This window comes from Phoxinus phoxinus (assembly GCF_949152265.1).
Source record: "Phoxinus phoxinus genome assembly, chromosome: 16".
NCBI lineage: Eukaryota > Metazoa > Chordata > Actinopteri > Cypriniformes > Leuciscidae > Phoxinus > Phoxinus phoxinus.
This window is the reverse complement of record NC_136891.1, coordinates 26,647,708-26,666,911: the sequence shown is the minus strand read 5'-3', so window position 1 is coordinate 26,666,911 and position 19,204 is coordinate 26,647,708. Positions and strand designations below refer to the sequence as shown.

At 37.8% G+C, this 19,204-nt stretch overlaps 1 protein-coding gene across 4 annotated transcripts in view; it reads right to left on the bottom strand.

Moving 5' to 3' along the window:
• Window positions 1-18,901, bottom strand: part of fndc4a (fibronectin type III domain containing 4a) — a 32,479-nt gene extending 13,578 nt beyond the window's left edge. The window contains exons 1-3 of one of the 4 annotated variants that reach the window (XM_079639694.1): window positions 18,637-18,901; window positions 5,113-5,228; window positions 1,475-1,679 (exon numbers count right to left, since the gene is read on the bottom strand). In XM_079639694.1, the coding sequence (XP_079495820.1) occupies window positions 1,475-1,679; window positions 5,113-5,196 (289 nt within the window). In that variant the 5' untranslated portion in view covers window positions 5,197-5,228; window positions 18,637-18,901. Of the gene's footprint in view, window positions 1-1,474; window positions 1,680-5,112; window positions 5,229-9,567; window positions 9,882-14,049; window positions 14,542-18,636 lie in introns of those variants that run through there. The other 3 variants (XM_079639692.1, XM_079639695.1, XM_079639693.1) reach the window with 3 other exon arrangements.
• Window positions 18,902-19,204: the final 303 nt, after the last annotated feature.

Here is a 19,204-nt window from a genome sequence, read left to right as displayed (position 1 = left end):
ATAGACTATTTGTGGGTGGATGTTTGCTGTTTGACATCAATTCGTGTCGATAAAGTATAATTGGGTAAATCCTGTATAGTGAGATAAAATAAAGCAAGTAGTGCATACACTTCTAGCTGTTATCTGTCGTTCATGAACGATCCGTTTATTGCGTCTGTCACCTGACAAGTAGGGATGGGAACCGAGAACCGATTCTTCTTCAGAACCGGTGCCCAGTGAATCAATTCCTTTGGAACCGTTAGCATGCCTGCTTAACAATTCCGCTTATCGGTTCCGCTCGTTGCAAATGTGTCATGACGTCACACACGCGCTGCGTTCTTCCACAAATGCTTTCATGTCTGTCGATGGATACATTTATATCATGACTGCATGAAAAGCATTTATTAAACAGTTTTATAAGATGGATAAAAAAAAAATCCAAGTGTACTACGCTATCAAATTTAAAGGCAGAGGCCAGAAAGTTAAAGAGAATGAAAGATATTTTTATAGGTCCTTAAATTTCAGCCACTATAAAAAGAAGATTGATGTCCAGGCTCCTTCTGTTCGGGCAATTCTAAAGACAGACATTCCCTCTTCAGTTTGATGAATTTTAGACTGGCTTTTTACTGTACACTGCTGTCAGCCAAGACAACGCTAAATTCAAACTCCTACAAAAGCAACTACATGAAAGAAACTACATTTTTACCAATGAAATCATTAAGGAAGCTTTAAAAAATAATTCTAAATGTAGTTCAATTGAACTGAAGCTCTATGGAATCATATGTTTTCAGTAATATTACTTAATTACACACCTTCCTGTATCAGCAAGAGTCAAACGGGATGTCTAAAAAGTCTTCTGATATACATAATGCTTTGAACATGCTTTTTTATTTTAAGGCAGGAGAGCGTTAATGACATACTGAGCATGTTTTCTGAACTACGTGCCTCTTTGAATGCTCGGATGATTAATTTTGAGCGCTCCATCTGCGTTGGTGTGCACAAGCTATCTGGATGTTTTGTTGTTCTTAACATGGCTGGCAAAAAATAGCTACTCTCATGTTGAAGCCAGCTTGATTTATCTGGTTTTCAGTGCTTTTTTTCAGTGCTAGATTCCATACAGAAGAGAGAATCTCTCAAAAACATCTCGTATCAACACAACATTGAAATGGGTGTTAATAATCCACTCAATGGCCTGCTATTAAGGATCACTGCTCGTGCCGCACACAGCACCAAATATACAGCATATCCCCCTGAGAGGCAGCGAGCTGATTAGAAATTGGTGCTGAAAATGAGAGGCAGTAACCAGGTCTACCTGCATCCATGCGTGAAGAGTTCATCAATAATTAATTGGGTTGTAGGAAAGATAACTTTAACACAGTGACAGAATCCACTGAGAATGTAAACAGTTACTGCCCTGTTCACATTGTGTTTCACACAAAATGGCAAGCTATGATGGACTGCATCAAAACAAGTGTAAAGAATGGTGGGCTGTTACCTTGGTTTGAACTGTTTGAGGGGAAACGGTCAGTTTTCTTTAGGGTTCTGAAGTGGACACGTTTGCTGGCCTGACTCTCTCCGTACAGGCCGATGGACTGAACCTGGATGATGTAATCCATCTCCTCCTCCAGGTCCCACAGCACACAGGATCTGCTGGTGGTGTTCACCTCTCTGATAAACCTCTGCATTTTGCCGTCCATTCTCTGAAAGAGTCAAAACACTTGATTGGTATAGATCAGAAGAAGCTGTAATTTTGTTATGGTTCAGTGAAGTATATTTATATTATATGTATATTTATGTGCTGTATATATTAAATAATAAAGCGTACCGCAAATTAAATTTTCATTTATAGGGTAAGGTAGGGTAAAACAATAAGTAAAAAAACAATAAAATAGTCTTCTTGACCATAATGTCATTAAATCTCAACACATTTATTGAATGGTTATGATCTTGATTTTTGAATTAAGGGTAGTTCACACCAACAACAATAACTATAAAAAATATCTTTAACTATATTAGCGTCCACACCTACACTCAATATCGTTCTGTTTATCTTAAGCATGGGCTGCAGTTGTGTAGTTTGCAGCTTTAAATGCTCAAGCTCTTTAAAATAGATTCTGATTGGATGTCAATGTTTTTATCGTTCATCAGCTGGAAAAAAAAAATCATTCTGAGACATTGCTTGAATGTGAAATAGGATTATCGCGATATAACAGTATTGACGATAAAAGATATTCAAAACATAAAATATTGATATGGTGTTAATTAAGGGTGTGACAATATACCGGTATTGGCGATAACCATAATATTTTAAATTAATAGCACACAATCACATATGATATTATGACACGTAAATAATCCAGCACCAGTACCTGGTTGACATCCCAATGTACAATTGGTGGCAGTATTGCAACTTAACAAAACCATCTGTAATACCATCTATAAAGCAGATGACGCAGCACGTGCAAATAACACAGCCTTGCAAAATCATGTCGTCCGATAAGACAGAAGAGAGACTCTACCCACACTTAAAAAAAATAAGCTTGCCAGTATGGGAGTTTTTTGGATTTAGAGAGATGGGAGCTGGGAGATGGGATGGGAGCTTCAGGCACATCCTGGACCTCAGACGCTTAAACAAGAGCCTCAAGCATCTTCCTTTCCTCATGTTATGGACTGTAGATGTCAGACATGCGATCGAACTTGGAATGTGGTTCACCTTTGGGTACTTGAGGGATGCATATTTTTATATTCCCATTGCCCCACACCACAGAAGGTTCCTTTAATTTATGTTTCAGGGCAGGACGTATCAGTTCATGTCGTTACCTTGGACTTGAGGGTAAACCTTCAGAAAAGCACCCTAACCTGACACCTGTCAGTGTGTTTTCTGGGCATGCACTTGGACTCCAGGTCAATGAGAGTCACCCTCAAAAATGGCAGCAACCAGGTATTGCGGAGGACCTTAGCAAGGTTCCAGGTTCATTATAAGTTTCCCTTTTTCAGCTTCCTACAACTGGCAGGCCTTCTCACAGCGACCTCATTGGTTATCCAGCAGGGCCTTTTGCATCTTCGCCCATTCCAATGGACAATACCACAGTGGTATTTTTAATCAACCACCAGGGAGGCACGAGGTCCCTACACAGTCTCCAGTAGAGGAGAGTGCTTCTATTGTGAGCAAACAAACACTTCCTGACAATCAGAGAAGCGCACATTCCCGTTTGCTGCAACAGTGTGTTACTTACCTGTTTGGGGCAGAAACCAGAGGAATGGTGTCTGCAGAAGGAGGTTGTCCGGTCTTTCTGGAAGATTTACGGAACAGCAGCCATGAACCTCTTTTCCAACAAGGGAACGACACATTGCCTGATGTGGTTCTCAGCGCAAGAGGAACAAGGATTGCTAGGGCAGGATGTCCTGGCCCACAAATGGCCAGACCTCCTTCTCTATACCTTTCCCCCCATTCCGCTCTTCTAAACCGTCCTGAGGCTGGTACAGGAGAAGCACCACAGACTTATTCTGGTGGCCCCCAGTTGGCCATCCATGCCTTGGTTCAGCCTCCTATTAACTCTCACAACTGGTCCACCTCAGCCACTGCCAGCTCGGAAGGATCTGCTTTCACAGATGGACAGTGCACTGTCGCATTCCTTCTCCGGACAGGTTGAAACTGTGTGTCTGGACCCTGGGGTTGAGAGGACGCTCTTTCAATGTTCAACAGGAGTAAGGAATACAGTCATGAGTGCTAGGGCCCCTTCACCACGTCACACTTATGCCAAATAATGGAAACACTTTGTTTCATGGTGTGCAGATCAGACTCTCAGCCAAATCGATTGCCATATCAGCAAAGTGTTGGACTTTCTGCAGTACTTATTGGACGCTGGACGTTCTCCAACCACTCTTAAGGTGTTTTTGTCAGCCCTGTCAGCCCATTGGGATCCTATGGGGCCGGTGTCAATCGGTGCAAATAGGCTAGTGGTGGCTTTTCTTGAAGGAGCTATGTGGCTTAAGCCATCAGCATGGGTAATGTTTACCCAGTGGGATTTCCAAATGGTGTTGTACAGTCTGTGTCCAGCACCCTATGAGCCGATGGATCAAGCAGATATTAGAAATCTTTCTATGAAAACTGCTTTACTTTTAGCCATAACATCAACCAGAAGGGTCAGAGAGTTACATCGTCTGTTGGTAAGTTCGCCGTGTCTCAGGTGGGGGTCAGAGAGCAATCAAGTTACACTTTGGCCGAACCCAGCTTTTCAGCTCAAGGTATTGTCAGCTCAGTTCACAAATCATCCTATTCAGCTGGCGGCATTTAGGAAGGAGGACAAGGCTTTCCAAGCAGCCCTTTGCCCAGTTAATGAATTGAGGCCGTATGTTCTAAGGACTGCCTCATGGCGTCCCACGGACCAGCTATTCGTCCGTTTTGTGCCTGGCAGAAAAGGTGCACTCTTGTCAAAACAAAGGCTCGCTCACTGGGTAGTGGACACTATTGCTGAGGTGTATCGCAAGACAGACCATACAATACCTGCATCTGTTAGGTGTCAGTCGACTTGGGCTGTGGCTACTTCGCGAGCAGCATTGTGTGGCGTGCCCCTCTCGGAGATATGTGCAGCAACCACATGGCCATCACCTTGCAGGTTCACAAGGTTTTACAGGATTGATGTGGCTCCTATTTCTTTGATCAGCTTCACTGTGTTCAAGAAAACTTTTAACTATCTTATCCTTTTGCCTGGGCTGTATTCATCTTCCACCATGTACTGAAACCGACTTTATAAACGTTATGAGAGTTTTAAAAAAGAAATATATATAAAGAAATTAGTTTGTTCTTTACAAAGCAAAACGAATACAACTTTAAGGGGGAAATGTGGGATACCATTTGAAAATTGTTACTTATGAATAATTTAGGATACAGAATAAATTATAATAAAAAATAATGTATTTTAGGCTAAAAGAGTGTTGGTTCAAAATCAAATATATAAGAGCCCAAGGACAGACCAAAATTCTTTGGATATTGGGCAATCAAAAACAAATGTGCAAATGTCTCTTCTGCTTGTTTACAAAAAGAGCACAAGCTGCCAATCTCTACATATTTAAAATATTAGATTTGATAGGGTATATTTTTTGGTAATATTTTGTTGAAAAGTGATTTACCTGTTGGGAGATGGAAAAGCCAATGATGATGTCACCCTCAGGCACCTCCCAGGACACAGTTGCTGAATCAGCTCTCAAGTACATGACCGACACATTAACCGGAGCGGGTGGACGGTCTAGAAACACAAGATAGATATTAAAATTAACTTTGAATCTTTGAGCCCTAATAATTTACCGTATATAACCTTTTAGGCTTTATTGCCCACTTATACTATATAGTTGCGTCAGAAAGCTTAAAAATGTTGCTTCTGGAGGAGCCATTACAAGGTAAGAAGACATCAAGGCACGTTTGATTGAAGAACGCATAATGTATCCTTCACTCCCTTTGATATCCCACAATCCTGTGCGTTCCCATTCTGTGACAGTTGAGCTAAAATAATAGATGGCATTTGGAAGTTGCGGTTGGTGGTCAGTTTGTGTAGATATGTTTTTTTGATCAACTTTTTCCACTTTTGATGAAATTTCTAGCGAGAAATTGGAATTGTAGTAAAAATATATTTGATTAGCTATCACAAAAGCTCTCTCTATTTTGTCTTAGATCATTAAACCATTATGTTGCCTCAGAAGTCCAAAATCAGTTTTGTGAGGTTTCTTCATCGCCAAACGCTGCCTGCAAAGTCATTGCCTGATAGCAAACAGCATAATAATAGAAATCATTGGCTGCCATAACTGATATACTGTTATAACATTTCCACTCTAATCTTAGTGCAGAGACTAGTACAGCATAAATATTTTCAAGCAATAACCTACTGTCAAACATCAAGTCTTGGACCAGCTATTATACCTCCCCATGAAAACACAACAATAATCTACAGGTCTGAAATATGTTGCTGTGCACTGTTTTTATTTGCTATCCTTTTATAGACTGTCTGAGTCACTTGCCAAGAAAGCTTTCCAAACTGACCAATCAGATTTGGGAAGAAAAATCTCCTTTTACCAGCTTGCTCTCTGAGGGTCTACAGCTCTTTTATGCAAAGCTATAGTACATTCACTTTTCCTTAATGCCAGTACAACCCTCCTGAGCAACATGTTTAAATTGGCATCTTTAAAAGTTGTTTGGGTCCATTATGCTGTTTGCTATATTACCAGTTAACCACTTAATTTGTGATTGAATGAGTCAGTGTTCAGAGGAGGCGACAACGTGACTGTATCGAAATCAGATTGACAATGGCAAAAACACCAGGTTTAATAAAAACTCAAAGAAATGGAAAGTCTTCTCTTCAAGACAATCTTTTTTATTGAAATTGCTTTCTGAAATCGATTGAATCAAGCACATTTTGTCCTATATGGGACTTTTATGCAGGACCTTTTTTTAATTCAGCTCAGCTGTAGGGTGCTCGATCATGATTTAGGAAGCAATAGACAAGCTAATTAGTCTAGAAAAAAACAAGGAGAACAATGACAGATTCAATAGTCAAGCACATGCCTCTGTCTCTGTGGTGAAAATAGAAAGGCAGTGAACTAGACTGAACTGCAAGAGCATTTTCTAGCATCATACAAAGAGTGCACATACAAACACTACATTTCTTCTGATCAATAATAAAATAACATAAATACAAATAATTCAAATTTGATGGCTGTAGGCACAAGGGGAAAGGATGATTGCAAAATATACAATAAGTTAATATTGAGTATGTTACATTTTAGACAATATTGCCAGCTACTTTGTTTTGCTTCGCGAACGAAAATAGTTCCAAACCTAGTGCTGTCATGCAACTCAGCTGATACATTCAGGACCAAATGACCAGTACTGTGAACAAATCGGTAGAGTGAATTATTCAATCACTCACTCTCTCAAAGTTCCTGAATGCACACCTGCTTTTTTTATAATTAATCAGTACACACTCATAGTGTACTGATGTCGGCATAATGAATAATATTTCTACAAAAAATAAAAGTCAATTAGCATAAAAACGGTTTTTATACAATTGCGTTTTTTAACAAATAAATATACTTTTTGGTACACTATTTGGTCATTTACTTTATTCTTTTTTTGTTATTTCTTGTGAAATTGTTTTAATTATAATTAACTGAATAACATATTTTTATACTCTAAAGCTAGATGAATTTACTGTTAGATATTAGTTTTTCTATCATATTTAATATAATACAATTGCTCACAGAACAAAACATTGGTATTTGTACCTTTAATGCTTTAAATGGACCATGGAACATCAAAGTGTAATGTATTTGTGGAAAGTGGCAACAAAAAAAGCAAGCGTCTAGGATACAATATAAGGCAGCATCATCTACTTTTCTCCAGAGTTAACCATCGGCAACAAAACCCATAATGCATCACAATGCTGAATGATCACTCTCAGTATCAGACTGATAATCAATGTCCTGTGTTGACGCCCTAAGGTCACTAGTATGGCAGCACTCCTTTCCATGCAGCTATGATCATCACACACAATAGGGGTCAGGGCTGATTATGCTGGTCTTCCTTGCCCTCAGCAATAGCTGTGTAAATTGGACGTAGAGAGGTCTGACTCCAGTTCTGCACCATGGATAATCATTTAGAGGAAGGAGAGGGCCACCTCGTGAAGGCTGACTTGCACATCAAAGCGTCTATAGGTCACATGCATCAAATCTTCCATTTTAATGAGTCTCCAGGTATGCGGCTACATCATTGTTTTTGTGTAATTCTTATTATGAAGCTCTACATCTACACTGGCGGAGGATCTATATATATATATATATGTTATACAAGTTATTTCTACAATGTCACACATGCAAAGAGGCCGCGAGTCGGACTGGAACGTGGACAATGGAAGTATACCTTCGGCTGTTGGCACATAGATAAACAGCACAATTGCGAGAATTAACAAGTCAATGCTGAGTCTCTACATTTTAGACAATATTGCCAGCTACTTTATTTTGCTTCATGAATGAAAATAATTCCAAACAAACGTAGAGCTGTCTTGCAACTTTGAGGAGCGGTGTTTTGTACCTGAATGAAGCTGTGTTGAACGAATCGGTTGATTGGATAATTCAGTCACTCACTCAAAGCTCCTGAATAAACACCTGCTTTCTAACCCTTTTTATTTATTTATTAATCACTCGCTGAGAAATCGGCCGGTACTTTTGGAATGCTGCTCGACTAATCAGATCTAACTATTGTTTCAAGATATTTTCTGCATCCAAACAATTTACAGACACATTTGTCAGATAATAGAAGGGGCTAAATAATATTGTTTTTGTCCATTTGTGTAAGACGAAATCATTGTTATAGTGTGTTAGCCGGTCCAGTTTCATTCCATCTGTCCAGCAGATGCTCAGTAAAGTGAAAAAAGAAAGATTTTCATAAACTGATATCATGGGAGAACATCTGCAGGGGTCATTTCTGCCACATCAACAATTGCATTTGCACCTCGGACTCAGAGTCTGTTAAATTACATCTCATGACTGGTGATTTGTCAAAGAAAGCAGTGCAGTTTGATGCCAAATGAATGTACAGAATGTAGTAATGACAATGAATTGCCTTTTTATATATATATATATATTAACTTAATATAATGAGCGTTCTTCACTGACTGGAAAAAGGTGGTTCTTATAAAATAATTCATCAGGTTTTTTACATTTTAGTGATATTTACCTCACTCTTCCCCCTGCAAGAGCTCTTTTTCCCTGAAGTAGGGGTTGAGAGTAGCTTCAAATTGTGATACATGCCCAGGCATAAGCCCTTTAGTGATGCGGAAAATAATTGTTTAGATAAAGGAAGACGTGAGTTTTGCTGGTCTGGTCAGCATTTGCAATGTATTATCTCACTGCCTGAATAAATAAAAATTGTTATTATTTACCCACCCCAACTCATTCCAGTCTAAAATTATTTTTACAATGCATAACACATCTCTAAGGTTTTGTTAATTTATTCTGCTGAGCTACAAAACATATTATATTATATTATATTATATTACATTACATTATATATGTCTTAAATCTTAAATAAATCAGCTCCCACTTTTGTTGTAAGGAAAACGAAAACTCAAAAATGTTGAAGTCTCTCATTTTGGATAAAAAAAAAAAAAATCATACTGGAGAGTAACGAGTGAGAATATAACAACAAAATCATAATTTTTAAGTGGACTATTGCTTTAAAGTCATATGTTGCAGCAAACATATGGAAGGTACCAGTCTTTAGTAACTACAGTTGTCTATATTCTTACTAAAATATGTCAGACGTTGAAGTATCTTGCACTGCAAAAGTTTATGAATATACTGATGCAAGCTTTGCTTACTTTAATTAGTACCTAACAAGAAGTGATTTATATGTGTATAGCGCTAATAAAGCCTAGACCCGCAAAACCAGTATACATTTGATGCGAAATAAGTTTCACTCTCAAGCACAAGTCAGATATGCACTCAAATATGTTACATAACAGAAAGAGGAGAACAGGTCCGCTTGGGTAATACACTGGTACGATTAAAAAGCAAGAGGCCACATGAAATACAGACATCCTGTCAGAGTAATCCACATGAAACCGGCACAAACTGTAGCAGCATTTCAGCTGGTCTTCATGACTGAGTAGACACGGGCAATTCCAAAATCACCTTCAGAGAGACCTTCCACAAATCCACATGCAAGTTCAACTACAATCCACAAGTATGAAAGCAGAATAAACATGTGTTCACAGAGTCAGCAGCATTTTCATCAAGGCAGAGTTTTGCGTGGCTTTGATCCAGCTAGCTAAAAATGCACACTTAGGCTGTAAAAAAAAAACTGGATTGCTTTTTCCTCTTTTTTTCTTTAAATGTTAAGTAATGCAAGTCCTCCCAACTGTTTAAATTGCAAATGTGTATATTGATTCCTTCAGCTTTCTTATCCAAATGAAGGATTTAAAAGAATCCTCTTGCGGCACCAGAGGTCTGTTTGGTGAATGCAATAAAGAGAACACGACACAAAGTCATTTGTCTTTACCAAATGTGGCATCTCTCTCACACGTCTCTGTCCAAAATGTCATCTCATGCTCTAATGACCTACAGGCATGCAGTGGATTCTGGAAAGGGATTAGTTCTTCATGATAGATTTTGTGAAATGTTGTGCTGTCTGATCCTTTCAGGGGTAGACAATGCACTCACAGATGGAGCTGTAGGGTGTTCTATCAACACAAAGCCGTAGAGGGAGCGCGTCTCAGCCTCAGGGGAGCGCTGCACTTTCCCAGCAGAGCGAGATGTCACTGTAACACCAGAGCACCCCACACTTCAACAGTCATTGGGTTTTCCAAGGACAAGATGGAGAACTCAAGCATAGGATATTTTGCAAGAGCAACATGATTGGAAGTGGGGTTTATACTCCGGTATATCCATTATCCACCAAGTCAGAGCTATTGTAACTTGAATATGCAAGGGTTCCAGTGTCAACAGTCTGTTATGTTGCTTGATATTGCAAACTTTGTTATTATAGTATTTTAATGTATTATGGTAATGATAAACACATTGGTTTGAAGCGCGAACAGTTTTACCATTTACTGCACTTTGTTATTCTTATTTAGCTCCACCTTATTTTGCAAAAACAAGCTATTTTCTGTGAATATGCAAGACTTCCAATTCATAGTGCACTAAACAGTAAAACTGTTTGCGCTACAAACCAGTTTCCTAATAATTACGACAATACAATAAAATAATTTTCAGTTTGCAATATCAAGCAGCATAACAAGCTGGGGTTTTTTTCAGCTAAAAATGACACGAGAAGCCTCGTACATTCAAGTTCCAAGTGGCCGCGCACTCTTACGTTAAAAACTAGGTGGATTGCAGCTAATGAATTGGAGGTCTCGCACATTCACAGATAATATCTTACTCCGTTGTTGCAAAATAAGGTGGATAAACTGCCTTATTTTAGACACAAAAGTTTTGGTTTCAGTTTTTGGCAGTTTTGCCTGCCTGTGTTCTCTAGTTAGGAGAACATAATTGGTTTCACGCACCTGTTTTAGTTCAGTTGATTACCCTCCCTGTGTATTTAAAGGGTAACTAAACCCTAAAACTACTTTATTTTGGTTAATGATCTGTAAGACTGGGGCTTTATTAATGCCGTTCATTGATTCAAGTAATTTTTTTGATATTTGGGTATAAAGAGTTTTAATTCTACAATATATGGTGTAAAAACGTCTGAGTGCTGCCCTCTTCAGGTTGACCTGTGGCTACTGCAGTTGAATTTTCCTATTGGAAGTTGTGGGGCCATTTTTCTAATATTGCCAGTGGGTGGAGTCAGGCTCTGACCAGGGGTTTAGTTACCCTTTAAATTAGTTATTTTGCGTTCATCATTCGGTCTCGTCAATGTTAACGTATACCATCCTTCTTGATTTTTCTCTATAGTAAATAAAGATTGTTCCATCGAGTCTCCAGAGCTCTGCATGTTAAAGCCACACTGATCCGTGACAGTCAGTTGCTTTGTCTCCCAATGATTATGAATCAAATAAAAATATATATTTTGGCCCATCTAAAAAATTGTGTCCTAAATTTGATGTTTCTTTTTAATTACATTTGAATGTCCTTATTTCAAGGAAAAGCACTTTTCAAAGACACATATCAAAACCCTTCTGTCATTGTGTGGAAATGTTGAACGCCTTTGTAAAACACATTTGTGCTTATCTTTGTTCAAAACTAGATGTCCTCAATAGTCACCAAACAGTGCATGCATAGTCTCTCAAAAGTGTCAGTATATGACGCCCTAGGATGAGAATGCGTTGGTGGTTTCACAGTGTAACATTAACATTTGTTTGTGTGCTATCAAAAAGTGAAATCAATTAAAATAAATAATCTAATTTATTATAAATATAATAAATCGATTGATTAATTTCATAATTATACATTGACAAATGAACCAAGTGTTTTTTTAAACATGTACATGTTCATATGTTAATATTGCATGTTCTGTGTCTACCCAAAAATATCAAACTTTACATGATTTACACTTTATGGACAAAGACCTACGAATACTAATGAGACCTTCCTGCTCCACCATATCACATGTGCACTACTACCACCTCATTTCCTTCTGACAATGACGTCCCTAGCTATGAAAACTCATTTGATTGGTTTGCAGGCTCTAGCAGTGATCCGTGAACACGTCGCCTCCCTGGGTCCGCGAGAGATGGAATTGGACAGTGTGGCAGTTTAAGGTCAATGTAATTGGTGACCACAGTCCACCAGGTCTGGCCTGTAGATGCAATTCTCTTGTCACCTCAACACGGGCCAGAGGAGGTGTTGGAAGTCGAACAATTTTGAACAGGCAGCCAATTTCAGCACAAATGCTCTGGATTTACACGACATGGCCAGAAGTATTAGAACACATGAACACCACACACATATATGCTTGTTGAACATCTGATGGAAAAGTTTTCCATCCACTAAATAGCATCAGGTCAGTTCTGTCTGGCTTACAGTGGCTGTTTCAGTTTGTCCTAATGGTGGTCATTGCGGTTCAGGTCTGCATTTCACGTGCATTTTATCATATAGTGTACATTTTTCTATTTTCTATTCAATTTGACCAGCATCAAATTTAGTCTTAATCTAACGTGAGTTTAACCGAAAGCGAATTTTCTGTAGTATTTTGTGCAGTGCTCTGGATGACACTAACTAGCTAATTCTAGATATCTGTTGTCAAGGTAAAGACACCAAATCTGCAAAGAAGCTGTTCTGGATCATAAACTAGGATAGATTTCAGGCTTCATGATCATAATTTCTCACTTTAAACTGAATCAAGTACAGCTATTGTGCTGTATTTGTATTGTGCACGACAGTCCGCATGCTTTTGTGGTGAGACTCTGCGCTTATGTTAAATGCATGAGTGTAAAGGTTATTTAGTGTTATATACACTTGTAAATTATTACTTTTAATATGGAGTTGAGATTGAACATTGCACTATTCGGTTATGTTTTCTCTGACAGGTGTAATCTATTTTGCAGGCGTCCTGGTTTCAAATGAGCAACTTTCAGCATTGGAAGTGCTCATATTTCAGACAGAAACACTGTGCTTGTGAGAACAGAAGCACCAAACCCTGCCTTATCAAAGCTACCACAAAATCCCAGATGACTCAGCGAGGAAAAAAGGGAAAGGATTAGAAAAATACCGGAAAATATTTTCCTGACATGCTTCCATGCCATCAATTGCATGCATGAAAATTCAACAACAATTCTAGAGGAATACAAGAAAAGCTATTTTGTCAAAAATATGGCAGGATTTATTTAAGTTTTTGTGTAGCTCAAACAGTAAAGGTGCTAGCAACGCCAAATTCATGGGTTCGATTCCCATGGAAAACACGAAAATCTAAAATGTATACTGAATGCAATGTAAGTCGCTTTGGATAAAAGCATTTGCCAAAATGCATTCATGTTAACAGCCATATTATAAAATAAAACACTATACTCTATGTAAATCAAAGTAGGCATTAGTTCATTTTCTGTAAAACACAATGAACTATTTAACCAATTTAATTTAACCAATTGTCACAGAACACAACTGCAGCTCAGTGGTTGAGTTCTATGTTTATCCTGACCAGAATTATATGGGGCATATAATCTCTTGATATAATCAAAATAATATTTACATTTATTTGTAATAGCATAACCACTCAACTTACTGCAAAAGTACAACAACTTATATATACTGAGAATATACTGAGAATTCAAACTGTTTTTAGTTGCTCTATATAAATATCTTAACCAAAGCACAATTTGGTCAGCATGTTAACATCTGTATTAAAAGGATGCAAAAAAAAAAATGGAGATCATTGTTATCTCAAGGTATCTTTCGTTTTAAATTTTAACAATTTATGTAACCTATTTCATGGCATGATTTTGCAAAGACCCAAGCACAGAGGATCCAAGCAAGCCAGCAATTGTTCAGTTAATCTTATTTGAAGAAGCACAATCGTACCCATTCAATGCAAGACAGAAGACTGGTTATCAAACAAATGTTTCATAGTAAGAATAAACTTACTTGCTCCCACCAGAAACATTTCACTACCGAAGAGCAACAGTCCGACTGAGTTAACAAGGACAAGAATGCGAGCCATATCTCCACAAATGTCAAAGAATCCAAATGAATGTATCTTCTTTTGCTTCTAAACAGCCTTGTTTATAGCAACATTATAAATGATTATGTATTCATCCAAATAAACATCTTAAATAAAGTACAGTAAAAATCTCAGGATGGACATCGTGTTCGCAAATCCTATTAAAACACGTGCCGGAACGTCCATGTCAGCTGCAGGTATAATGCTGCTGACTTTCCATCGACTTCCAAAATAATTCCGTCTTACTTCAAATTCATGCTCGATTCCTCCGAAACTGCAGGTTGTGACTGTGAGGAAGCGTCCAGTACAATCTCAGGTTCGGAGGTGTTCAGGTCTACCGCTCGTTCATATCAGCGTTGATCTTGAACGAGCGCGAGGCGATCAGCACCACGGTCAGCTCCAGCGCTGATGCGCGCGAACGCGAGCCAGGGAGACGGCAGATATATTCATTTATGAATGCGCGCGCATCAAGACAAAGTGGAGATACCAGTGTAGCTACATTCCTCAATGAGTTCCCTCATTCACTACAAAGCCGTGACCATGCATTGATATGGATGGGGTATTTTCGTTTTTCCTCCATGAAAATGTTTTTAAGAAAATCTTAAAAACATTAAGATTCTTAAAACATTAAGAATCTTAAAAAAAACATAAGAGGCCTCCAGTGCTTTGACCTTCACAAAAGTATTTGCGGTAAAGTTCAATATGCTAAATAACAGTACAACCGTCTGAAGAAAGAAAAAAAACTTTAGAGACATATTTGCTCTGCAATGATTTTTAGCCTTCTATCTTAGTGGGAAGATTTTTAAAGGTCAATGCAGCATGGTTGCCTTTTAATATGCATTTTCAGATACTTTGTACATTTAGGGTGTCATTAATATTCAAGAGTTATAAAATTAGCTCAATGTTGAAAATCATACCGAGTATGCTCCACTCCTAAAACGATATCAATGCCCATAAAGCCCATTGTTGCATTTTTCTATACATTTTGAGGGATGTAATCTCTATACTGTATTACAGTACTTGGAAAATGACTAAATTTGGTCTAAAAGTCTAAGGAATAGTGTTAGTAAACTATGAATATACGACTTCAACTATCTATTATGTCAACTTCTTACCCTTGTTTAAAACCTAAATTTCTTATTTAATTGATTTTAATTTAGTTACAGATTGGCTTTGATAGTTAATACTATTTTTCCTTCTCCTTTATCAGATCCAACTATCAATCCAAACACGTTCTCTATAAATGCTAGCATAACTCATTCATATTCTGATATTCTCCTCAGCCTCTGCTTATATACACTTAAACGGTATGAAGGCTAAACATTCCAGACAGACCCAAAGACTTTACCCCGAGTTCATATATGGCTGTAAATGTGCAATGGTAGAATCTAACAGTATTTGGTTGAATGCAATATTCTTTCTTTGTGCAGTTATATGAATGCGCGCGCATGTAGTTTCTATGAAAAGGTTTCCAAATAAATAAATAAAAATAAGTCACAGAAATAGTTTGGTTTGGAAAAAATATGCTTTTCCAATTTGATCACAAGGTGGCGCTATTCAGAAAGCTACAATTACAACTTAATATTTTGCTGCGATTTTTATGCATAGCTAGCCTGGGTTTCCCCAGACTGCCTTCGCGCAGCGCGATTTTATTCTCGCTGAAAGGCAGTCTGGAAACCATGGACCTGATTTTCGCCTCGTTTAGGGAACCAATCACAGAACGGGGAGGGAGCAGCAAGACGATGACGACATCTTTGCGACACAACTAAGCAGTTTGTTTATATCTATGGAGTCAACATGGCAGCAGACGCGAAGCTACCTTTTGATGCAGCCTTAGATATTGTTCTAAGTAGTTTAGATGGCAATTTTATTTAGAAAAAAGAGCAGCGTTTGGCGTTAAACCATTTCTCTACATACGTCATCTGGTATAATGGAAACGATTGGCTATGAGCTACGTACAGGCGCATTTGATAGACATTCTTAGCACCCAATAAACGGCGCCGGCGCATTCGTAAACCACGCCTCAAATACGAGAAAATGCACATGTGGTTCCCAGACCCAAGTCTCAAAGAGAATTGGGTCTGGCGTTAGCCAGGCTAATGCATAGCCTTAACATTAAGTACATTTAGAGATAATTTTACAAGACTGCTTTGAGATTATTCTAAGACTATTTTACAATGTTCTGCTGTGCTTTTAAAGAGACTGCAGGCCCTTAAATGGAATGATGGTCTTTAATGTCCTTTAGACACCTGTGGAGCAAAAGACTGTATTCATACTGGAAGTAATTTGTCTCTTTTCAAAGGCGCAGCAGGGGATACATTTCAAACTGTATGTGGTTTCTTTTTATCTATTTATTTATTTATTTATTTATTTTCCACACTCATATTCCACATGCTCTTGAAATATGCTTGACCTGTACCTGAAAATTGTATAGAATGATTTGGATGATTGAGGTAATAATAGAAGTAAGAATGATCAGAGAAGCTGATTTTCCCTGCAATTGTGAAAGAACAGAACATTTCATCTGGCATTACTTTAAAAGACAGAAATGAATTAGTAAATTCAGAATTGGATGGCATTCTGCATTTGTAATGGACTCGTAAGAGTTCAATTGGATGTGTGTCTCCAACATATTTACACGCCTTCACTTTTCAAATTGCATATTACGTACACAAATGAACCTAAATATATCAACAAGGACAAAAGACTGTTATACTTTAGCAGAACAGTGGATGTACCGGTATGTTGTTTTTGTTTGATTCATAAATTATAAGATAATATTGTATTAAGATTCCAATCAGGTTAGTCTTGAAATAGCTCTATGACAAATAATTCATTATCTTTACTTTAAACCAGAGGGAATAGCAAAGGCAGTGACAGTCTCATCATTATAAATTATTATTATACTAGCCATGTAAAGTGCATTACAGTCTGATTTGCTTTAAGGCTGTGGGGTGTAGAACTGAAGATGAATGTGCATACATTCCATTTCAAGTTGGTTTTAGTTCAAAATTTAAATATTTTCAAAATCAATGGAATTGAGAAAGTAAATTCCCACCATTAAAGAAATGCTTCACAACAGTCTTCTCTGTTTGTTTGGTAAAACATAAAAGAATAAGCACGTACAGTTATTGATTTGTGGTGCAACAGGCTCTCTAGAGCTTTCTAATTGTTTCTGAGAGAGGGAGAGAGAGACCATGGTCAATTCCATCACCAGAAAGGACAGTATATTCTAGGTCACAGAAACATTAATATTTATGCGAGGATGTTTCTCCTATAGATTGATATTAGTCATCCACTGTCCCGACTCTCTAGGGATCTGCAGTGCTGCTGTGTATATTTAAAAGTCTCTCATTTTAATTGAATTACAAATCAGGAACTTCACTGTAATATTCCTACTTGACTAAAATTATTTTATTAGAATGGAATGAATTTATTGAAAGGAAACTACAAAAAGAGGTGGGGAATCGGACATGTTGCAGGCCTGATTTGGCCATCATCTGCGAGAGCACCATTCATGCCTGAGTATTTTCTGAGTTTTAAAATCAACTTATAAAGTTGTTCGCAAACCCATTTTACTTATCTAATATATTTCAGAGTGAAAGAAAATTGACAAAAATTAGGAGTGAATTGTCAAGATAAGCAAATGTGCACAACGAAATTAAATTGCGTCATTTTTTGATTTCATGTTGACTCTAAATTTAAACAGTTAAAAACCTCTGAGTTTCAATTTCAATATGCAACCGTTCAACACATTGGGGGAAAACCACACCAGAACATTCTTAATGTGGAGGCCAAAATAATGAAGGTAATTTGCAAGATGTGTTATTCAGGAAACAACTCCCTACTTAAATGGGTAGGCTACTTTTGCAAGGAACTGTATTTGTCATGAAACAAAGGCAGCGTTTGGTCAGTTTAGTCAGGTTTCTTGTAGGTAAGAGGAGAATACCCACCTGGATGCATTTTTAGAATGGGACAATAAATCAGATTTTATTCCTCATTACTTCCTTACTGTTTTGTATTCATAACACCCTCTTTCCAATGAGAATAGGAAGGAGGGGGTGACTGTGAGGAGAATATGTTGGTCTTCGATCGGGGTGCGTAAATGAAACGAAGCACAGCAAAGTCAACCTAAGGACAGAGGTTACTCAAACGCATCTAACAAAAGACCCTTTTGGATGTTGCTGCTACAGCCCCTGTTCGTTTGTGTAAAACATGTCTGCCCGAATCTTTTTGTTTTGTTTTGTTCTCAATGGACTCGACTACCCTGCATATTAGTATTTTTGACAATGTTATATAGAGACATGACACAAGAGCATTTCTGTTTGTAAAGCAGAAGGACTGCAGGGAAGTCAAAGGCCCTGAAGTGATCTTTATCAGAACAGTAAACGAATTGTGGAGCAAAATGTTGACTCAAGTCAAGTTCACAGTCAGACCACAAGCCTTGAGCTGCACTTGACGTGTTTGATAGGCTACAGTTCACCTAAAAATAAAAAAAAGGTTATACTCACCCTCAGTAGGCCTAGGTCCAAAATCGAATGACGTGTTGAATAACGAGCTGTTGTTTCAATATAATTAATGAGGACTGGAGCGTTCCGACTTCCAAGCTTCAAAAAATATGAAGAAGTGTCATAAAGTTGGTCCATGATGCGTTGTAAGTCTTCTAAAGTATGATACATTTGTGTGACAAACTGAAGATGAAATATTGACCCTTGCATCCACTTAATAAGTTCAAGGGAGAAGTAACGATGTTTGAATCTTTTGATGTTTGAATCTTTTCAATGAATCGTTTGATCCATTTCACAAAACCATTCGTGCACGAATCGGACTGACTCTGATTCAACTCAATAATTCAATAACCACTTGTGAAGATTATCATTGAATAAACGTTCATAAATTATTATAAAACCAAAATATTGCTTAATTCTTCAAACAAAACTATGGCTCCAGAAGACTTTTATGGGGCTATTGAGCTTGAAAGCTTTAGTCTCAAATTCGCCTTCGTCTAAAATAATTATGCTACAGAAGAAAGAATATCCCATATCGAAATGAGGGTGAAAAAAACGATGACAGAATTGA